Genomic DNA, 24,766 nt, shown 5'->3' with positions numbered 1-24,766 from the left:
CTTCTATGTTGGAATTAATATGACACTTCTTCATGCTTATTTTCCTCTGAAGGTTCCATGACCTGCACCATTAATATCAAACTTTTTAGCAAAGTTAAGGTATTTCAAGGGCAACTTATGGGGAGAGGCAAATGGGTAGCTAGTTATGGTTTAATTGTCTTTAATATTTTATACCTAAAATCACTTGGAGATTTTTAAGTGCCTTGAGCTCCTCTGAGGAAAAGAGCTATGTAAATGCATAATAATAATTAATAGTTGCATGGCCCTGGACAAGTCATCTAACCTCTTCTGAATTTCACTTTCATCATTTGTAAGCAGATGTATCTCATATCAGTGCTGTAAAGTATATGTAAAATAATTTAACATTGACAGACTACAAAATACTATCAATACATAAATGTGCAATGATAACCTAAAGTTTAAAGGGTTGATATTCTATTACCAGCACCGAGCACCATCAAGTCCCCTGGAGAATTTTCAAACTTAAGAATTAAAAGCACAAGACTCTGAAGCTATAACACTGCAAAATAAAGAGGCCAATATTTATAAAACTACGTATTTCAATGAAAACGAAACCCTATGTATGTACTAGTGGGGAATTAAATGCTCTCAAGCCACACTTGAGCAAGTTTCTTACAAAATAAACCAAGCTACATTAGAGTTCCTATTAAAAACAGACTGCCTGTCGGGGCTTCCCTGGTGGCGCAGTGGTTGAGAGTCCGCCTGCCGATGCAGGGGACGCGGGTTCGTACCCCGATCCGGGAAGATCCCACATGCCGCGGAGCGGCTGGGCCCGTGAGCCATGGCCACTGAGCCTGCGCGTCCGGAGCCTGTGTTCCGCAACGGGAGAGGCCACAACAGTGAGAGGAGGCCCGCGTACCGCAAAAAAAAAAAAAAACAGACTGCCTGACCTCCCCCCAATAAGGCTATTTCCACAAAATACATATTTCCTAAACTCATAGGGAGAAAACAGCGAACACAGAATTCTCTGGCACTCAGAAGTCTTCTGCTTTATGTCAACTACCTATGGTCCTTTAGTATCAATCAACAGCTTCAATGAAAAAAGTTAACTTCAAACTCATTAATGTGATTTATCCATTTTTAATATGAGTAAGTTATGGAGCTGCATTTTGGAACCTTTATTTCACAGTAATTACCATCTTGTCTTTGTCGCAAAATCAACTTTTACCAATTCCCCATCATTTACTATTCAAAACAATCAATTTGAACACACATGCTCACCAAGTGAATGTAAGCCAGTCTTCATTCACATCTGCCCAATATACTCTATTTCATAAACTGAATTTTTAAGGATGTATGATCTTAGTTCAAAAGATTCAAATGAAAATGTTCTGCTATTTTCTTGACATCAAGAAACCAGAAAGACTTGAGAAAATGTAAAGTCGTGAAACAACAGCATTAACAATAATATTGCAGTTAACATTTACTGATTACTTATTATGTGTTCAGCACTGCTCTAAGCACTTTCTAAATCTCATTTAACCCACACAACAATCTTATGAGCAAGACAGATAACATTATTTCCACAGAAAGACAGCTTTTAAAAAATGTATCCCTTATTAAACAGAAACTCACACAAATGTTTAACATAATTCCTAAAAACTAGTCATGATATCAAAGAAAAAGGGAATCCTGTTCTAATACTGTCCTTTGTGATCTAAGTTTTGAACATATCTTATAAGCATATCTTTTTGTTATGTCAAAAATAAATTTCCCTGGGTACCATTCAAGGCATTTATATGACGCCAAATTTCCTTCTATATTTCTTACAATAAAGATCGCAACATGGCATGTGTGAATAATTGCCTACATACATACATTGGTCATGTGGCTGATAAGTACTATTATTTAAAGTCTTTTAGACTTAAATGCCCAATATCTGCTTTGCCTATTGGCAAAAGGGTTGTTTTCTACATAGAAGCTAGAATTCCAAGGTCACTCAAATTTTGGTTTGCAGTGGTTCTCAACGATGTCTGTACAATGTAATCACCTAAAAATCCTGAGGCTCAGGTCCACCCCCAAAGTTCTTGATTTAATTGGTCTGGGGTGCAATCCAGACAATGGGATTTATAAAAGCTCCCAGGTGATTTTAGTATGCAGCCAAGGATGCCGCCCCTGCCTCTCATCTACGTTAGAATCACCTGAGGCACTTGTGGTATGGTGCCCTCCCAGATCATACATGCAAAAAATAGCTGAAGCCTCCACTCTGAAAGAAAACACAGTCCTCCCCTCAAAAAGAAAATTTTATAAAATGCATTGGAGGTTTAAAAAAAAGTTTTAAAAAATTGAGGAAATGAGAAATGATAATTTTTAAAAACCCACAATAAACAAGGAAATGCAGAGCTAATAAATAGAAAAATAATCATTATAGAACTTATAAGTATATTAGAAACATTGAAAAACAGCAGACTGAGCTGACAACTAAATGACATGAAGGAAACGTGTGGGATGATTACAGATGATAAAAAGAAACTGACTAAGAATTAAGCAGTTAGACATGGAAGATGTATATGATCTCTATATAGTCAGAGACAACTACAAACATCACTGAGATAAATGAAAGAACCTATATAAATATAGGGGTATATATACCATATTCATGGAACAGAAAAGAATACTGTGAAGATGTCAGTTTTTCCCAAAACGACAGTCAGTGCAATCTCAATCAAAATCCCAGAAGAATTTTTGTGGAAATTAATAAGCTGATTCTAAAATTTATATGTAAGTCAAAGAGCCAAAACAGCAAAGACAATATTAAAGAAGAATAAAGTTGGAGAACTTATACTATCAAATATCATTATGAAGCCAGTAGTTCAAACAGTGTGGCACTGGCCCAAATACAGATGAGCAGGCCAATGGCACAGAACAGAGTGTCCAGAAACAGACCCGAACACATATGGTTACCTGAAAACCAGCTACATGCTGTGGGGACCTTATAATCTTTTCAATAAATAGTTCAGATCAACTAGATATCCACAGGGGGTAAATAAACACCGACTCACACCATGCGCAAAATCAATTTCTGTTAAACTGTAGACCTAAATGAAAAAGATAAAATTTCTTGACAAAAGATTGTCTTCATGATCTTGAGGTAGACAAAATGTTCCTAAAATAGAATACACAAAGCACTAGTCATAAACAAAAAACTAATAAATTATGATTAATTAAAGTGAAGAACTTCTGTTCATCAAAAGATACCATACTAAGAGAGTGAAAAGATAAACCACAAGCTGTAAAAAAAATATGTGCAATACATATATTGTATATATATACAAAGTGCTTAACTCTGCAAATCAAAGGAAAGCAGACAACCCCAATTTTTTTTAATGGACAAAAGACTTGAAATGCACCTCAGAAAAAAAGGATAATCAAGACTGACAGGCGGGCTTCCCTGGTGGCACAGTGGTTGAGAGTCCGCCTGCAGATGCAGGGGACATGGGTTCGTGCCCCGGTCCGGGAAGATCCCACATGCCATGGCCTGTGAGCCATGGCCGCTGAGCCTGCGCATCTGGAGCCTGTGCGTGCTCCGTAATGGGAGAGGCCACAACAGTGAGAGGCCCGCCTACCGCAAAAAAAAAAAAAAAAAAAAAAAGACTGACAGGCTATGAAAAGGTGTTCAAAATCAATATTCTCAAGGAGATCAAATTAAAACCATAAAGAAATACTAGTAAACATCTACCAAAATAGATAAAGTTAAACATAATACAATAGCTAGTGTCAGTGAGCAACTGGAACTCTCATAAGCTGCTGTGGGAGAGTAAACTGGGCAAATTGCTTGGCGGTATCTACTAAAGCTACTAAGCATACGTAAACCCTACACCCCAGGAATTCTACTATGTATACACCAAACTTGAAATAATTATATATGTTTCCCAAAAGAATTTATAAGAGTGTTCTTAACAGCATTATTGCAATCACCAAAAACTGGAAACAATGCAAACATCCATCCACCAAGAGCAGAAGGGATAAATGAATCATGATATAGTCATATAATGGAGTACTACACAAGAATAAAAAAACAAAAGACTTTTGTTACTTGTGACAGCAAGGAAATTCAGAAATGCAAGGCAGAAATAGAGACAGATGTAGAGAACAAATGTATGGACACCAAGGGGGGAAAGCAGCGGGGGAGGGGGTGGTGGAGTGATGAATTGGGAGACTGGGATTGACATGTATACATCAATATTTATAAAATAGATAACTAATAAGAACCTCCTGTTTAAAAAAATAAAATTCAGAAAGAAAAAAAGAAATACAAATGAATGAAAGACAGACACAAAATTGTACAAAACGTATGGTGCTACTACTATGTTTTTCTTTAATAGCAAAACTAACTTATGGTGTTAGAAGTCATAAAATTGGTTACTTTTACTGAAGGGGTAATGGCTGGGAGAAGGGCATGAAAAAGGTTTCTGGGGTTTCTGCAATGATCCATATTTTGATTTGGGTGACGTCTAAATGCATACATTCACTTTGTAAAGTTCAAATTCCACAATTATTTGTGCACTTTTCTGTACATATGTCATAATCTCACTCAAAAATTTAGGGAAAAAAATACTTGACAAAATCTAACCAAATAAGACAAGATTCAAAATAAAGAACTCAATAATGGGGTATCTAAGGAAAGAAATTCTTAGTAAACACTGAATCCACTTAGATACAGAACTAAGGCTAAACTACCATTAAAAAACAGAAAGAAATGTATCAACTGCAACAATCTAAATTTACATAGTTAAAATAGTTTCTATCATTCTATAAACAAAAACAGCTAGATAGATCTTCACCAAATTTAGATGGTATATTTGGGGGCAATCTGACCTTAACTATAGGCTACATGGTATTAAGTTTAATACTACATTAGGTGTGATCACCTCAAAGAGATAGAAAGTTGTCCACCAGAGGAGCTGCAGGCCACTGATGTGCATTGGAAGACCTTTCTCTGCTCTTGTTCAACTCTTTGTACCATGTTCCAGGTTGAGGGCCAGCAGGAATTTATTTATTATTTACTTAATAATGATTTTTAAGGGCATGGTGATACTTAGTGCCTTTCTACTTCAGATTTATGTCATCCCCAAATTCTGTGCTTTAAATACTCCTCTTAGGTTATTGAGACTAAAACCAGTTCAAAGTGGATAAATTCATATTTCACGATAGTTGCCCAATTTACTATACCATAATCAAGCATGGCTGTAAAAAAAAATGGATAGAAGGCTTGCTTCATTCCACTGTCAATCAATTCTTATAGGTTTTTTACCATATCTCTTAGGAATATAAAGAGAAATATACATTGAATTGATTAAACTTATCCCTTTCAGAGATATGAGTGTCCTAAATACAAAGAACATATACTTTTATTTTAAAGTTTTAAAACATTATGACAGAGGAAAAGGAGGAGCAAGTATGCAATTATAAGGATTAATACAGTCTCTATGATGAAGCATTATATTCAGCTCTGAACTTCCTAGTAACCAGAGCAAAAAAAGAATCTCAACTACATACTCCTTCCTAAACAAGAGAAGGAATACTAATTTCTCAAAGAAGAGAGCTTTCTCTTGTGGGAGCCCCCAGACTGAAAAGTTGGATGGAGCTCTGCTCTTATCTGTTTTAGCTGTGGCGTATTTACAATTTATTTGAAGAAAATGTTCTGATGCTTTAAAAAGAAAAAGAAAGAAAGCTTAAAAAAAAAAAATCTGCTCTGGTCCAACTCTTTCACTTTACAAACAAAAAACAAAAGGCCAACAAAATTAACAACTCACCTACAGTTATATGGTTATCAAGGAGCTTCATGATCTTACCTAATCTTAACTTTTATTAGTTTCTTTTTAATACAAAAACAATCCTATATCAGCTCTGAAGGGAAAAAAAGCAGCAAACTAATGAAGGAAATCTAACAGTTCAGCTTTTTATTTATTTTCTCCCCCTAAATGAAGCTTTATACATGTAGGGGATGATCTAACAAGAAATTTCCAGCTTTCTGAACTACCCAAGGACACAAGAGAATTATAAGGTCACAGATGTTAGCTCTGCAGCAGACTGACCTATTCAGCTGTAAAGTCAGCCAACCCGCAGAAACCAAATTTTCTCTAGCATGTAGGTACAAACAACAGTGATTTGCAAAGGAAAGGGGAATGGTACTGGACAAGTTCTTACCTCAACAGAGATCTTTACTTTTCAATCAGCAAAATTTTAGAGAAAAACACTACAGAAGCCAGCTATAAATATTAACGTACAAAAATCTGTCCTGAGCAAGGAGATGCATGCTGCATGTTTATACGTGTATGCAAACTGTAAGTTTACCACCTTACTCAAAAATTCCACTCAGCCTTCCATTTATCCTCTTCACTTAAAGCTGGATATGGCTTTCCACACGGTTGTTGACCACAAAAACACAAAAATGGAGATGAAATTAAGACAAAACTTATGAAAGCAAAAAGATGTATATATAGATGCATATGTATAATTTCAGATTCTGTGATGAAATTACAAAGACACCTACTATTAGCCAAAAAAGTCAAATTCATGATCCAATGTCAAAATTCCTATCTCCTTTGTAAGTTCTTTTAATATGCTGCTTCTTATTTTAAAGGGAGAAAATCTGTTTTTAACTCTTTATCTCATAGTTTGGAATATAAGATTTCTAAAGGAATCTACTGGAATTTACAGAGTTAACGACAATTAAAACAGTCAATAATGTAAAAAAATATTTTTCTTCTAAAAGCGGTTTTCCTTTCCCATGTAAAAGCAACTAGCACATTTTAGTAAACAATTTCAGATTGAAAAGGAAATTAAGGGCTTCCCTGGTGGCGCAGTGGTTGAGAGTCCGCCTGCCAATGCAGGGGACACGCGTTCGTGCCCCGGTCCAGGAAGATCTCACATGCCGCGGAGCGGCTGGGCCTGTGAGCCATGGCCGCTGAGCCTGAGCGTCCGGAGCCTGTGCTCCGCAACGGGAGAGGCCACAACAGTGAGAGGCCCGTATACCGCAAGAAAAAAAAAAAAAAAGGAAATTAAGTTGATCAATAATATTAAAAATAACCAATAAGTTGATGTATACCTGTAAAATCTAAAATTTAAAGTGATACCAGGAGTTATTTACATGCCTGTGCAATATTTCTACCATAAAGTTTATTATTTAACATTTCTTTCCAAAAAGTTAATTCCCTTATATACAGATACACAGCTTTACATAATGACATTTCTGTAAAGAGCAAAATAATGTTCAAATGGGAAACACAACATGACAACAAACAAGGAAACTTTCAAATGTAATTTTCAAATGGTAATTTTTCAAAACCAATTTTCAAATAGTAAATACTTGGACCACACCAATGAACAAGGGAAAAGTGGAAGACAAGATCAACCCTAAGGGGTGACGTGGGAGAAAAGAACACACAGACTATGAATTGAGTGCCCTGCTCAAATCCCTCTGCCAGACATTAGTATCCTGAGTTAGAATCTCTTTAGGAATTTCCTAACTTGCTACTGGACACAAGAAACACATAAATATTCATTTTTCTACCACCCTCTACGTATTTTTCCATATCATAAAGAGTTTGCTTTTACATAATGATGAAAAACATTTAATTGCGTAGCAATCTGTTATTATTTTCTTTACTGAGCTACTGGTTCTCTTACCTAAAATTAATACTTGTTGCAATTATAGTCACAGGACGCCCAAAGGAAAATTCAGTAACAAAACTCACCTTTGTTGTTGTTTTTGCTTTCAAACTTCCATTCTCCACAACACTGAGGTCCAGCTTGCTGTCATCCTTACTTCCTATAGCTTTCAGTCCTTGCAAAAGAATATCTCGTAACTTTTGATAAAGAGGTTTTTCGGCATAATCCAGTAATTTCACTGTTTCCATGTACTTAGCAATTTCATCTAAAAGAATAACACAATTATTTTGTCATTTTTTGTCATAAATACAACATACTTTTCTAAGAAAATGATACATGGTTATACTAAAATTAGAATGCAAACGTATAGCTTGTTAAACATGTTTTTTTCAATCACTTCTTCAATGGAAAGTATGCTTTTGAATTCAAGAATTGTCAGATAAGTCAAATAAAAAACGTATTTTGAGAAACAACGTAAAAAACATTTTTTAATTGTGAGATAGTAAGACAGAAGACATGCTTAACATTTAGATATATACAAAAAATAATTGCTGTAGTTTTAAAGCTATTTTTTTAAAAGGACCTAGAATAAAGATTATAAAGTAAAATGTGCTTAAGTATACAATAAATATCATAGCCAGTATTTTTTTTTTGCCACAGAAGCCATTAGTTCTACAGAAGACAGCTGCATTCTTTGCGTAAATAAGAAATAAAACATATGAAAAACAGGTTGAAAAAAAGAAAAAGAAGCAAGGCCTGGTTTTCCCATAAGAGAAAAATCGACTTCTGAATGATGAAAGGTTTACTGTACATTGAGGCAGAACCAAACCCATAAAAAGAAATCTTACTAGTCAAGATCAACACTTTTCAACATCCATCTAAAAATCCATCTTTAGGCTAATGACTCATACATGTTATATCCCCAGCCCAGCCTTTCCACTGCTCTCCAGACTTGTATATCCACTGATTTCCACTGACTCATATCAAATCCCAACAAATGCAAATCCAAACTCCTGACCAACCCCTAAAACCTGTTCTCCCTGTGGTTTTCCCTGTCTTGGTTACTGAAAATTCCATCCTTCCAGCACCTCAAGCCAAGAATCCTCTTCCCACACCCCACATCCAATAAATCAAGAGATCATGTCAGTGCTACACACACACACACACACACACACACACACACACACACACACACACACACACACACATATATACACATTCATTCATTCAGGTATTCATTAAGCACCCACCACATGCCAGGCATGTTTCTAAATACCTGGGTACATGAGAAAAAAAGAAAAAAAAAATCCCTCCCTTCAACTTTCTTAATCTGAAAAAGGGGATCTATAGAAAACCTAAAGCAAACATCACCGAGTATGGTAAAATACTGAATACTTCCCTGATGAGAGAAGGAAATGGCAAGGAAGTCCACTTGCCCTGTTCCCATTCTGCCTGAAAGTCCTGTAGTTTTTAGCCAGTACAGTAAGGCAAGAAAAGAAACAGAAGGCATCACGAGTGGAATGGAAGATGTAAAACAGTTTATTCATGAACATGACGGTGTATGCAGAAAATCCTAAGGAATCTATAAAAAAAACTTCTAGAACCAATATGTAAATTTAACAAGGTCACAGGATATAAGGTAAATATTTAGAAATCTATTTTACTTCTATATACTACCAACAAGCAATTAGAAAAATAAATTTTAATAAAAATATATCACTTAACAATAGCATCAAATACCTACTAACAATTATAATGAAAGATGGGCAAGATTTTTTCCAGATTAAAACTATAAAACACAGGTAACACAGAAACTGAGACCAAATTAAACAGAAGACATAAAGTATCAATAGTATAAAGATGCCAATGCTCCCCAGTTAGTCCAGAGTCCATGCAATCCCACTCAGAATTCCAGCAAATTGCAGAGGGACAGGATGTGTGCAGAACTGACAAGGTGATTCTAAAATGTACACAGATATACAAATGATCAAGCAAAACAGAAAGTCAAGTATAAAGAAGAAACAGTGCTAGAGGACTTAAACTACCATGTATCACGACTTAAGATAAAGCTACAGTAATTAAGACAGTGGGGCCCAAGAAGAGAAAAAAAGAACAATGAAAGAGCCCGGAAACAGACTCACAAATCCACACCTGATTTAACACAAAGGCGGCATCACCAGGAAAGGCTGGTCTTTTCAAGAAAGGCTGCTGTTAACTCTGTTAACTATGCAAGGTGATAGATGTGTTAAATTATGTCAATCTTGGTAATCATTCTCCAATGTGTATGTACAGGCAGGCACACCTCAGAGACATTGCAGGTTCAGTTCCAGACCACCGCAATAAAGTATCACAATAAAGCAAGTCACTTTAATTTTTTTTGCTCCCCAGTGCATATAAAAGTTATGTTTACACTATACTGTAGCCTATTAAGTGTGAAATAACATGATGTCTAAAAAAATGTAGGTACCTTAATTAAAAAACACTTTATTGCTAAAAAAATGCCAACAATCGTCTGAGTTTCAGCGAGTCATAATTTTTTTGCAATAGTAACATCAAAGATCACTGATCACAAATCACCATAATAAACAGAATAATGAAACAGTTTGAAATATTGTGAGAATTACCAAAATGTGACACAGATAGGAAGTGAACAAATGCTGCTGGAAAAATGGCACCAACAAACGCTCGACCCAGGGTTGTCACAAACCTTCAATGTGTAAAAAACACAGTATCGACAAAGTGCAATAGAGTGAACAGCTATAAAATGAGGTGCGCCTGTGTATCAAGTCATGTGATACAATTATAGTTTTCAGTTATTCCTCAATAAAGTTAAAAAGTCAATAAAAACATCCAAAAATGCAACAGTGGGAACTAATTTCAGAAATGCAATACTGAGTGAAAGACAAAGAACTCCAATAGAAACCAGAACGTTAAAAATCCCCGCCCTCATGAAACCATTTTGTTCACTCTATGATTCCATTTCTATATAGTTCAAAAACAAATCCTTAGTGTTGGAAGTTAGGCTAGTGATTCATTAGGCCAGTGGGAGAGGCTCGTGATTGGCAGGAGGCACCAGGGGGTGTTTCTGAAAAAGCCTATAACATTCTATTTCTAGATGTGGTTGGTAGGTTGCAAGTTTAAAAGGCATAAGGTCAGGGTAGACCTCCTGAAAAGGAGATAACTGAGCAAAGGTTGAAAAGACTTCTAAATATATCCACACCGACCACTCCTCACTACCTGCACTGCTACTTCCCTTGCTTGGATTATTGCAGTAGCCTCCTACCAGCTCCTGTTTATACCCGGCCTTGCCTCCCTAGCAGTCGATCTTCACAACAGGAGTTGGAGAGAGTTCCCTTAAAGACAGACAATTCACGTCCCTCTCCTCCAAACCTCACGCGCTCCTGCTCAAAGTAAAAGCCAAAGCCCTATGATGGCTTAAAAGCAGGCATCCCTCAAGTACACCCGGCACTCACGTTCCTTATGCCTGGAAACGCTCTTCCCCCGACTTCCCCAGAGCTCGCTCCCTATCTCCTTCCTACAACTATTCAGTTGTCATCTCCTCAGTGAGGCCATCCCTGGCCACCCTATTTACAATTCCAATCCACCTCCTCACTTCACTCCCCAACCCATCCCCACACCCCCAACTCTACTCTCTGCTTTCTTCTTTCTGCCCCAGTACTAACCATGCAATATACTGTGGAATTCACTCGTTTGTTTACTGTCTACCTTTCCCAACTAGAGCTTCATGAGGATCGGAAGTTTTATTTAATTTGTTCACTGGTGTATCTCTAGTGCCTAGAATGGTCCTTCTCACACAATAAAGCCTCAATAAAAAAAATAGTTGAATTACTGAATGAAATTCGGTTCCATTACTGAAAGCACTGAATAATAACTGAAGAAGGCCCACCTGTGGAAAGGGAAGTACCTGTTTCAGGAGAGCAGGCTGCAGTGGAATGATTACACTTAACAATGCCTAAGCTCCTACATTAAGGGATATTCCACAGACCTCAAGACTTTTTTTCTTGCAGAAAACAAGATCCCTACGAACATTCAAGAAGTCTTTTCTTACCTGGCTTGTTCTTCTCAGGAAAACATTTGTCCATCAAACCTGCAATATTTTCTCTGTATCTGTTAAAAATTAAAGGCTGAGTCACTGTTTGAAACTTGATACCATGGAAAGTTATTAATATTTAAGAACAGTAAAGAGCACATTAAGCAGCATTGCGCTACGTCCTAAACATGCTCACGGACATTCTTCCAAAATAAATTCAACAGAAGACCAAGGAATCTTACTGTTTAACAAGTACTTTCTTATTTCTACACTAGTATCAGTTAAAACTATAGTCCCCATCAAGAAGTTCTGACTAAACATCTGCTTTATCATGATTTTGCCCCAAATAATTTATTATCAGTTTTCCTTTACCTAATTTTGGAATCTCTAACATAGTTGGGATCTTTCAAATTATCCTCCCAAGGAAGATGGCCACTAAGCCACTGGATCATGCAATAACCAAGGATTTCCAGGTCACCACGTCTTGATGGGGCTGTGAAACAAAAGAAGCAGATTCAGCACACTGAAACAATGTTTAAGGCAGAATTTCAGGTATATCTAAAGGAATGAGGTAAAAGGGTCAACTCTACAGTCTTGTTTTTCATCATCAAATCTTGACTCCATTTTGAAAAAAGCACCAAATACTGGGCAGTATAAAAGAAATAATTTACCTCCAACTAATAATTTACTTTAAAACCCAAATTGGCAAACTCTACAGTTTCACACTGAGACTATTAGCCTAGGAAATAAATTATAAAACAATGACACATTAAATAGTGCCCTTGGAAAATGTGAAGATATTAAAAATGCTATAAGCTATTAAGAAGCCCAGAGAACTGGGGATTTTAGCTCCTCCACAGCGTTGGGTACAGAAGAAAAAGAAACGGACTGCTGAAGAAACAGGCCAACTTAATAGGTGACAAAATAAAAGTCTACCTGTTACAAAGTTGTAGCTGCATAAGAAACTTACAGACTTTTAGGGGGGAAAACCCCCAACATTCCAATTAAGCTAAATAAAAGCAAAAGAAAGCCTTATTGCAGCTGACTGAACTACCTCCTCTACTGAAACCCTGGTGATCTTTGAAGGGTGGGAGGAAGACAGGGAGGAAACACAGATGCCCTCACATTGCACAAATGTAGGAGCCTAAGCTCTCCCTTCTTCCCCCATCCTATCCTGTCTCTTCAATTCTGATTTACTTGGCTAAGTGTTTACTGCAGAAGAACTGTGTAGGAATTCAGCTGAAAGCACTGGCAATGTATCTCTTGTTCAGGTGCCACTGACGTACCCACACCATTGTGCGCATCGATGCTGGTGAATTCAATCGTGCCATCGTGACATCTTTTGGGGTCTTCTTTGTATTCTTTATGAATTCCTTCTGGGCAGTACCGATAAGCAAGGCCATAATCTACCAAGTACACCTATAAATGTCCAAACACCAAGACAAATTAAAGGCAAAATGACTACACATATACTCCCTTTAAAGCCCAGAAACAGAATACTGTCACTTGAGGGTAGATTCATCCACAAGGCCATATTATAGCACCCCAAACAAGTTAGATCCAACACGCAAACAACAGCAAGCACTTAATTCTGAAAGACTTTTTAAAGAAAAATGTTAAATGACCATGTAGCTATAGTGCAGATATCACCCGACTTCTTTAGACAAGTATGTGTTACACCTGTAAATAATCTTGTCTCCTCAATTTGAGCAAGGATTATAAATCTTACACTTTTCCTTACAGCATCTAAAACAAACTGAGCACAGAGTAAACCATCAATACTTGTTGCAATACAACTGCTACATGCTGACTGTAAGACTCCTAACTTAGTTGACACATGTTGTTAGTTATTCCCCTCTGTCTTCACTTATAAAATAACCAAATATCAATTCACTTCATAAGGATATTTCACAGATTATAATAATGACCTGAAGACCTTTTAGATGAGGCTCTTAGCTACATTTAAATATTATATATTAAAGTCAAGTCTTCATAATTAGAACTAAATTTTAGTATTATATATACACATATCTATGGGCATGTATGTGTATATCTGATTAGCAAACAAAGCTAATAAATTTGGCTTTCCTCTATTCCAGAGCCACATATTACATCTCTAATTCTGGGTGACTGTCTCACAGATATATGTATCTGGTCACAGGAGGGAACTGAAGTAAAAATTTGGGGCTGGATCTAACACATACAACTAATACTAGAAAAATTATCCCATCCAAAACATATGCCCAAAGGATAACCAAGCTGCAAAAATACTTCCATCTAAACAAAGGCAGCATGTTTCAGTCAACTGCAAATGGAAATAAATTATATCTGCATTTATTACACAAGTGCCGTCTACTTCAACTAACAGAATCCTTCCCATTCAGCTCTCTAAGCTATGCTTTGTTTGTCTGCTTGCTTGCTTGCTTATTTTTAACCTAAACACATCTACAACAAGTTGCCTGGAAATTCTGTGATTGCCTTTAGGATTTCTCCATTAGCCTGCTCTAGACCAGAAACTTTCTTCTGTTCCGCGTATACAGATTCCTTACAGCTACTGTAACAGAGATGGGGAAGGGGAGGCAAATATATGAGATGACAGGAAAACAAAGGGGAGCCAAAGGAAAAAGGGAAAACTAAGCAAGAGGAAGTCAAAGTTAGGTCTGAGACAAAGAAGAATAAAGTATGGCATATCGACATACACAGTTAAAATGCTTAAATATTCCTTTCTTATACAAGATCAAGTAAGAAGTGAGAACACACATGAAATGGATTAAATACAGTGGCCCAACTATGTCAACGAAACCTTACTTTTACCAAAATCATGGAATCAGCTTCAAGAAAATTACAAATCCCTCTACTCCAACTAAACTGACCCAAATAAAGGTATAATAACATTAGCTTTTCTCCTTTCCTTAAAAAGTGAAAATTACAAAGTGAAGGTAATAGGCTTTAAAAATGCACATTTGAGGGCTTCCCTGGTGGCACAGTGGTTGAGAGTCCGCCTGCCGATGCAGGGGACACGGGTTTGTGCCCCGGTCCGGGAAGATCCTACAAGCCGCGGAGCAGCTGGGCCCGTGAGCCGTGGCCGCTGGGCCTGCGCGTCCGGAGCCTGTGCTTCGCAACGGGAGAGGCCACAACGGTGAGGGGCCCACGTACCGAAAAAAAAAAAAAAAAAAAAAATGCACATTTGAATTCCAAACCCTACAAAATTTAGACAGCTAGGACATTTCTGTAAATCAACTGATTTCAATAATCAACATGTTAAAGACCAAATTCTCCAAGTAACAGAACACTTACATTAGACGGATTTCCTGAACAAAGGAAATTTAAGAAATGACAAAGCAGAAAGGCAAACATAATTCATTGGTGCACTATATAATTTTAAGCTTCCACCCTCAAACAGCTATTTGAAATTCATTTTGTATCACAAGTACTTCTTCTGAATATTATTTAGGGCAAAATAGCCAACTTGATAAAGTGCCAACAAATCGCATCAAAAATGTAGAATGTTAACTAGATAAAAGTGTCAAGAAGAAATATTATTATTACCATATCTATTTGAAAAAGTAAAACTTCTGCATGGGTTCAAAAGTTCATAGCGGGCTTCCCTGGTGGCGCAGTGGTTGAGAGTCCGCCTGCCGATGCAGGGGACACGGGTTTGTGCCCCGGTCCGGGAAGATCCCACGTGCCGCGGAGCGGCTGGGCCCGTGAGCCATGGCCGCTGGGCCGGCGCGTCTGGAGACTGTGCTCCACAACGGGAGAGGCCACAACAGTGAGAGGCCCGAGCACCGCAAAAAAAAAAAAAAAGTTCGTAGCAACCATATTTGTTTTCAAACAACAGGTTTTAAACGGTAAAAATTAAAGTTACAAAACTACCTGGTCAGGATTCTTGTAGCTGAGAAGAAGATTTGAGGCCTTGATATCTCCGTGTACGTACTCATGCTCGTGAATATATTCCAGAATATCCAGCTATAAAAGCATCATATAGAATAAATTAATGCAGTACCTAACACCAACCAGCAGAGGACCGAGCTTCAACACAACTAGCCTTTACTGGATTAAAAACGAGAAGAATGTAGCTCACATACAATTCTTAAGCTTAGCTGCAAGACAGTTTTCCGAGAAAACCTTTTGGCATTTGCTTCATATATTTTCTGAAGGTCACTCCCAAAGCGATCCATTATCATAAACCTGTAACTAAAGACAAACAAGAAAAGTCAATGAACAAAATGTAACTCAGGAAAACCTATTTTGCACTGAGTACTCTCCTTTCAAAGTAATTTTTTTCAAGGCAATGTTTACCAAGAAAGTAGAAAGACAAGACAAGGAAAGAAAGAAGGAAGAAAAGACAAACATTCGAAACAAGTTCTTCCAACTAGAAATCTCAAGAGCTGTGAGAGCTTTCCTGTCTTGGCTTTTACTTTATGGGCCTCCTGGTCTCAGCAAGCTACATGAGACAATATTCAATGTAAGAAAACACCCACAGAGAGAAGACGACAGACACTTCAAGGTAAAGATAAAATAATCTGAGTAAGATTGATGTCACTAATTTTTGTCATAGTTAATGTTAATTTATGTTTCTGTATATTAGCTTCCCGCCTGTGACTGTTCTCTATTTTTTTTTTTTTTTTTTGCGGTATGCGGGCCTCTCACTGTTGTGGCCTCTCCCGTTACGGAGCACAGGCTCCGGACGCGCAGGCTCAGCGGCCCTGGCTCACGGGCCGAGCCGCTCCGCGGCATGTGGGATCTTCCCGGACCGGGGCACAAACCCGTGTCCCCTGCATCGGCAGGCGGACTCTCAACCACTGCGCCACCAGGGAAGCCCTGTTCTCTATTTTTAAGGCACATTTTAGCAGTATTAACATTCTGTTAAAATCAGGACTGTCAAGAGATGCTGTAACAGTAGCTAAATGCAATAAAACTGCTTAAATGGTATAAAAGAATTGTATACTAAGTACTCAACAAATAAGATTTGAGGAACAGTAAATATCCTGGAACAACATGAAGATTTTTGGTTTTGCCACAAACCAACTCTGTCACCTTGGCCAAGTCACGTTTCTTCTTTGGGCCCCTATTTCCATAGGTGTCAAATGAGAGGTAGGGCCTCATGCTTTCTAAGGTCTTTTCCAGCACCCACATTTTAAGATTCAATAACCATGTGTTATATTTCAGTGTGTACTGAAAAACATCACCTAGTTGCAGTAACATGGTTCACCTTTTGCTCTGTGGACCACTTTTATCTTTATAGAGTTTTCCAGATTCTGAATTGTCTAGTTAAACCATTCAATAAATCAATAAAAACCAAGAACACACTCAAAATGTATCAAAATACCTTCTAATGGGGATAAGATTAATAACCATCACATCAACTACAGCTGGCATTTGCTGAAGCCTTGGTATGAGAACAGCACTATTGTAAGCACTTCAGATGTATCAGTGCATTTAAACCTCACATCACCCTTATGAGGTTAGGAGGTCCCATGAGCCCCATTTTACAGCAGAAGAAAACTGATCATTAGTAATTTGTCTTCTAGGAAGTGGTGGATCCATGCTTCTGACCACCACACCAAACACATCGAAATAAATGAACATAAGTAGGACCCAAAAACCCCATTTATATATTTTAGGTTTCTAAGATAAAAATACAACATGAGAAGTTCAGTAAGGAAGGAAGAGTTAACATTTAAAAGACAACACGCGAAATAAAAAATTCAAGATTCTACCTATTTTTGAAGTAGAAGAGAATTAGAGATCTTTCTAAACATCTTTTAATAAAATAATTAATGTCTATAGCGGTAAATTGATTTGTCCAAAGTCACAGAATTAGTCAGTGGCAAAATGTCTTCATTCTTGTACGATTTTCAGTACCCTGACCTCTAAAATATTAGAGGGAACAGTAATTTTGACTTCCTGATTTCCTCTGTACAACACATTTTGAGAGGTTGAGGGATGAGACCAAGGACAAATGTACACATTTGTTTTTACAAATAAGTGATGTGATTGTGTAATTATTATGAAATAATATGTAGGTAACAAGAATACAATCTCTGCTGTTACTCTGAAAGGGAGCTAAGGCACACCTGGTTAATTCAACCAGAGATCTATTAATATATTACATGAAGTAGACCTTTGTTTTTATTCACAGATCACTCCACCACTGCTCTCAACAATCCCTCAATCGCCTCACCACGTCTAAATTATACAGATCAAGTGAAGCATGATTCTGAATACTGCATATAAATTTTCACCACATTCTTCTGCAAGGATATGTCTACCACTGAGTACTAAAAGGAAAGCTACTTTTAAGTAACTTTTCTGAAGTAAAACCTTCGATGTATACTTTCCTGGGGACTTGGATAAAACAATGCAAATAATGGGAATATATAAATCAGTATAAATGATTTAATAATGATAGCAGCTAACATTTTTATGAGCCTAACACTGTTCTAAGCGCTTATATTCATATCACTTCAGATGAGTTAGAGGGGAAAGTAAGGATTCTGGCAGGGGAGGGGGGCTGGAAGGACAATCTTACTTTCTATTTTTTTACTTTTGTAAGAACTTAAATGAGGGAATTCCCTGGCAGTCCAGTGGTCAGGTCTTGGCACTTTCACTCATGGGGCCCCAGGTTCAATCCCTGGTCGGGGAACTAAGCTCCCACAAGACGTGCAGCACAGCCAAAAAAAAAAAAGAACTAAGAGAACTAAAAATGATTATTTTTAAGAGCTTCAACCTAAGAAGTAAATCAATATCTTATAGGTGATCAATGTTCCCGTTTAGGAAATACTTCTAGGCACTCTGTGTTACAGAAGACACAGGCTGAGTTGTAAGGTCACCACAAGTCAATGGTGAGTCAGCTGTACCTCGAGGGTGTCTGTCCCTTTGTTCAAACACGTGCCCCGTGCAGTAGCTTCCAACTACCTACTGCACACAGGCCCCAAAGAGCCCTTTCCTCCCCATCTTCATTACCTACCTCAGCCTCTTTCTCCAAGTTATTTCCTTCTCTTTCTCATGTGTGTGCAAGTCCCCGCTTTCTTTGTTAAAGAAAGATGGCCAATTATGCATAAAATAATGTCATGTCTGAAAAAAAAATTCATTAAAATAAAAAAAGAAAGATGGCCAAGAGGCCAGCCAGCAGGCCAGAAGCCTATTATGACCTTGTGTTCATGTTACTCCCCACTTGAGATGCTATTCCTTCTCTACAGTGATTTTTTAAACCAGCAGTTCTTAATATTTAAGGGATTAAAGACCCCTCTGAGAGTAAAAGCTAACACACATATTCTAAGAGCTTTACATTTAATACCCCTTATTATGTGGATAGGTGTTACTCTATTTCACAGACGAGGAAATTGAGGCAAAAAGAAGTTACTTACCCAGTCACACACATTTTAAGGGGCAAAACAGATTTGAAACCAAGTGTCTGCCTCTAGAATCCTTACTCTTAACTTAATCCTTGCTCTATACTATTTCTCCAGAAAATTTCTAAAAACTGTAGAAACTTGTCCCAGCAAAACCACATATAACAAAATGTTCTCTCGTCATTCCGGGGAGTTCCCACGCTCCCTCAGAGGTGCCTGGGTTCCAGGATAAGAACTTCCTGGTGAACCACGCTGGCTGCCCCCCCAGCAGCTCCTCTGCTCTCCCTCTTCTCTGACAGAGCACCACTCTGGTTCAGGCTTTCCCCCCACTCATCACTGTGATCACTCTGCCCTTGCCAGTGGCTGGTTTAAGCATGAGCAGCGATAAAACTCTGACCAAGAAAACATGGGGGGAAGTCTGCCACGAGACCCCTGGGAAAGGTTTCCCTGCCAGGAAAGTGAAACTCACAAGAAGCAATCCCATTTTCTGCTGTTGGGTACTGTGTCTGCAGGTGAAGCCTAGAAATGGGCAGCCACCTTGAGACCACACAATGGAGAATTAATAGAGAACAAAGCCAAGAGGGCAAAAGGGCAAGATAAAGGAAGCTGGGCACTTGACAGTTACTTAAGAGACCTGAGTCAGTTTTATCTTTACCTGCAGCTGAAAGCATCCTAACCAATATACCCCAGTTCCAACTAAATCTACTCTTCAAATCTCAGCTACCAGCATTGCTGAATGGTGCTCCATTCATTCATTTAAATATTTTTAAAGTGTCAATTATGCATCAAAAGCATTGGAGGTTTTCTCCAACTCAACTCTGCCAGCAATATTCTCTCCATTCTGAACTCCTAAGACATGTTAAGAGTCAGAATCACACAAGTTGGCACTGAACTGGCGTCTGGTTGTTTCATACAGCTTTGTTTTTTCTCTTCAGCTAGACTGAAACCTCACAAAGGTGGGCAGATTATGTATCTAACAGAAAACGCCAAATTGAAGCCTGTGGGCTCCCTTTTACATAAATAACAAGGAATTTTCTGTTTGTTTGCTTATTCATTTTTAAGGGAAAAAAAGAATGCAGGCAAGTTGGCTTTGTTCCTACTTGTCAGCTGGGTTCCAGGCAGTTGCTTCCACTCGGTACAAGTCCCCCAGACGAGAGACTGTTGAATACATTCCACACAACCCAGGTGAAGGCCAAGCAGTACGGTAGGTAGGTGCTCAGTACATAATTGTTGACTAAACAACTGAACTGCGAATGCTCAAAAAGGGAGGAGAAAAACAAAACATGCATATTTTTACCTTTTTCCATTTTTTTCATGTAGACCAGACCCCCAATACTTAGGGACACCCAGGTACTTCAGTTTATGGGTACGAATCCATTTCTGAACTACAAATTAAAACACATGCTTGTGATTTCAATTGTTATACATCAGCAATTTTTCTCAGAAAAATTAAGAACAGAACGCCTAAGATATACATGCAATAAGATTTCACCTTTATTCATAAAAAAAGAAAGTGAACAATACATTGTACCCAACAAATGAACAGTACTTTACAATCAAATCATTTTTATTAACCCACAAAATTGTGTTATCCTGTCCTAAACATTGTCTTTAAAATGAAAAATCTGCAGAAAACATTTTTTAAAAAGTCAAACCACATGCAATTATAATTAATATCTCCAATTATGTAAATGTTTACTTGTTTCCACAGAAAGACTTACTTTTTACACCTATCTAAATGTTTTTTTACCTCATTCTAAAAGTCCTCAACCAGGAAATCAAGCTAGAGGAGAGAGAGAAGCCCCTCGAGAGATTCCCAAGCCTGATACCATCCTACCAGGAGATTCCGTGGATTTTTAGAGGGGACGGAAGGTGAGAAGGGGATTGGAGGACAGGAGGACAAGGATAGCTAGAAGAGGTCCTGCTTTCTCCCTTGGTAGTCTTCTAGTTCATAAGTGATCGAATCCCTGCAGGTCATGGTCTCCAGAATTTAGAAAAACACTCAAAAAAAGATTTGGAGACCCTTGAGGCATACTCATGGATTAGGGTTAATTCTCAACTTTTAACAATATTTCCTAAATCATATATTATTTATAAACTCTATATTATCAATATAAGTGAAATCTTATCATAATACACCTGTTAAGAGATCAAAATTCTTTCATACATTTGTATGAAAATGTATGTACATTTCATACATTTCATACATGAGAAATGAGATTTCTCATTTAAATAGAATTTATCTGTGAAGTAAAAAGTAACAAAACATCATAATTTAAGATCCAATGTTCTAGTCTTGGCTTAAACAAAACCAAACCAGTGGTCATTTTAAAAGCGCAAACGTATGTGTACTGTATTTCTTACTTTGTTCTGGTTTGGCAGCTCGCTGGTAGAACTTTAATTCAGTAAAAAGAGGTCCATTGTCACTGGGTTCCTTAAAACAAAAGAGTTCATTAGCACAAGCAGTAGTTAAAATTACTGAGTAATTTTCAATGAACCTTCAAAAAAGATTAGTAAATCAATTTTCTTTCCAAACAATACGATTTTGATACTTCAGTTTATAAAATATGTTTAAGATTAAGTAAAACTCTTCAAAAATGTTTCAGATAGTCTCAGAAGAGTCCGTAAGTCTTATATTTCTCTCAAGTTCCATTTCTACATGTGATAAACTATACAAAATCAGATATACAGCCCAGTCTTTGCAGAAGTTTAAGAAAAATTGTTAACCTTATTTTCATCATTAACTTTCTCTTAAGTAAAGATCAGCAACCATGTTAACTGTTTCACCAAAGGGCTACAAGATATTTCTGAGATTTACTGAATAATAAAATTTCAATACCTGATTTAATCAATTAGTGGCAAAATCCCATTCCTTTCCTGTTTCTCGTTACAATTTTATCTATTATCAAAACTGGCAGAAAACCAACCTTATCACAAAGAAGAGTGTTCTGGAACTCCCAGAGCAAACAAGCACTGTCCATGTAAGTGTATCCTTTCCTGACACTGATTCTCATGATTTTCAAACTAAGGAGCCCTACAATTTACTTCCCACATGATAATTTAAAGTCAAGAGGAAAATAAGGCTCAATAAGAATTGTTTTCCATCAACTTTACTAAACTACACTTGTTTCATATTCTTAAGGGATATTAACAGTTAAAATTATTTGCAAAGACTCTTATATTCACAAAAAGCTATTTGACAAGTGAGAAATATCAGCCTGTTGGGAGTTCTGCCTTGTTAAATAAATCTGGAGTGGTGAGAAAGATATTATAATTTTGTGGACTTTTTATACAGTAAACTTTGTCTAAAACTGATTAATACTTGTTTGATATTTTATGTTGATATTATCTTGTTTATTGAGAATCTGAGAAAAATTTTGAAAAGTAGCAAAAACTTCAAATAAGGAAGCTAACATTTCTAAACTAATTTTGGGGCGGCTTTCCTTTTAGGAAGTACGGGAAGAAATTTTGAAAAGTAGCAAAAAGTTCAAATAAAGAAGCTAACATTTCTAAACTAATTTTGGGGCGGCTTTCCTTTTAGGAAGTACGGGAAGAAAGTACGGGAAGAAAGTAAAATATGTTCACCTTTTTTTATTCAAGATACTCTCACTCTCATAGAAGTGAATTTTGCTCCTTAAGGTTTAAACAGAACTACTCTAAACGCACAGTTCTAATACCTCAGATTTCTTACAGTTCAGAAAAATAGAAATCCCTAGTTAAAGTACTTATAGGAAGATTGATTAGGCAATATGCAAAGAGTCAGGCCGCAGCCAGTTAAGAATACTGGACAGCAAAAGAGCAACGTATATAGCACTGGGATCAGAACCTGAAAATAAGCTAGCCTTGTTTGTTACAAGTAAGTATACTTTACAGCCCAGCCTTGGAAGAGAATGGTATACAAGGGTTTGGCCTGTCATTACCCCTTAAGAAGTAAAAACTAACCAATCTACTAAGGTATGCCAAACCTCTAACTTGTGGACTCATTACCTTGAGTTTCACCATAACCTGTGGTTCCTTTCCTTGCAGCAGTGGGAGCTAGACAGACACTTGTGAATGTTTAGAGCCCATGGCTTGAGAACAGGCCTTCAGCAGGAGTAACAAACTCAGTGTAAGAATGAAAAAAGAAATGGAAATTCAGGAAAGGAATTTTGGTAAAGTTACTCTCCAAAGGCTAACTTTTAGAGTAGCTCATTAACACAATTCAGGTCTGAAAGGGGTTTTCCTAAGACTAATCCTGGCTTATTACCATCAGTATAAAAGTCTGATTTATTCAGTTTCAATCTATGTCATATCAACTTTAATTCTCAAGCTTTCCTTCAGGCAATAATTTATTAAACTTATAGTAATGAGAATCAACCTATATAAATCAGGCTATTATATTGAAAGCCCCATTACAATGAAGACTCTTTGAGCTCATTTCATACTTTTTCTAATCCAATAAGATTCCATTATAACAAAATAAAGGAGCTACTTCCTTGGCATTGCACTTGAGCCAAAGCTAGCTATTTCTGTTAAAGAAAATACCTTAACTCATAACTAAAATTTTATTAACATATTTCAAATCTAAAATACTTTGCCAACTCTGTAATAGCCAAGATTTAGAAAAGAAATTGGGACTGACATTTTAACTAGAATATCACTAAACGTTTCTTTAAGACTTCTAAGTGTCAAAATGAAGATGACAACAGAAAAAAGATTAAAATGTGATATATTTCAATGGCACCATCTAAAAGCAACTGGCTGCCATTTAAAAATGAAGCTGTATAAAGTTTCTCCTTCCTACCAAAGAATTATGAGATATGAATTAAAAATTCAGGTCACTTCTCGTAACATCAATGAGGGAAATTAAACATCAGTCTGCAAACTTTTTTCCAGAGAACTTCGGAACACAGATTTCTATCAGTACATGTTGGAAAAGGACTATGATATAAAGAACTGTTAGAATATAAGATCCAAAAGCCTGGCCTCCAATTCTGCTATTAGCTCACTGGCATGACTGCAAAGGGTGACTGAAAGAACTAATTTATTATACAATCCATTAACCAGAAATCACAAGAGGAAATTTTTCTCCTTGCATTATCCAATATTTTAATGATCAATTTACCATTTCTCTCTGCACATTTACTTTCCTGAACTAAAATACAGATAGTGTCTCCCAGTTATCCAGAGGCAGAGAATACAAGTTTGCCATCTCCTGTGACCCAGCACCACGACTCCAAGGCTGCTCCCGTAAATCAGTAAGGATTAAGGCCCTAAACGAAACCAGACACAGTCATTCGGGAGGAGAGAAAATGTACTTAGCATGTACCGAAACACCTATTGTAAATATGTTAGTCTTAACTTCATTTCAAGACCAAATGTAAGAAATGTGTGGGTTAATATTTGGAGCTCTTTAACAGAGCAGATACCCGTATGAGAAGCAACCAAATGTTCTAACAAGTCTTCCACATTAACATGGAAGCCCTACCAGAAGCACAGGGTACTTGGCGCCGCTGCTGAATAAAAGGATCCCCACACAAAGGTAAACACGAGCATGCGCACAGGAGTCCACTGAAAATAATGAAGGTGCTCTGTGCAGCAGACTCTACCAGTGGTTCTCAACCTTGATGCACAAAAGAATCCCTTTCATGAGACTTCACTAAAAATACCAATAACCAGGCCCTGTACCAAGAGATTCTAATTATCCTGTAGAACCAGAGCTGAGAACCACTGTTTGATTTGA

The 24,766-nt window shown here is 37.2% G+C and overlaps 1 protein-coding gene across 5 annotated transcripts in view; it reads right to left on the bottom strand.

The window, feature by feature from the left end:
- Positions 1–24,766, bottom strand: part of VRK1 (VRK serine/threonine kinase 1) — a 78,515-nt gene that overhangs the window by 11,191 nt on the left and 42,558 nt on the right. For all 5 annotated transcript variants that reach the window (XM_032624730.1, XM_032624727.1, XM_032624726.1 and 2 more), the window contains 8 exons: positions 21,409–21,478; positions 20,342–20,429; positions 15,775–15,883; positions 15,563–15,655; positions 12,973–13,105; positions 12,059–12,179; positions 11,705–11,763; positions 7,722–7,900 (listed from right to left, as the gene is read on the bottom strand). In XM_032624730.1, the coding sequence (XP_032480621.1) occupies positions 7,722–7,900; positions 11,705–11,763; positions 12,059–12,179; positions 12,973–13,105; positions 15,563–15,655; positions 15,775–15,883; positions 20,342–20,429; positions 21,409–21,478 (852 nt within the window). The remainder of the gene's footprint in view (positions 1–7,721; positions 7,901–11,704; positions 11,764–12,058; positions 12,180–12,972; positions 13,106–15,562; positions 15,656–15,774; positions 15,884–20,341; positions 20,430–21,408; positions 21,479–24,766) is intronic.

Source organism: Phocoena sinus, chromosome 2 (assembly GCF_008692025.1).
Source record: "Phocoena sinus isolate mPhoSin1 chromosome 2, mPhoSin1.pri, whole genome shotgun sequence".
Taxonomy (NCBI): Eukaryota; Metazoa; Chordata; class Mammalia; order Artiodactyla; family Phocoenidae; genus Phocoena; species Phocoena sinus.
This window is presented reverse-complemented; position numbering and strand designations above follow the sequence as displayed.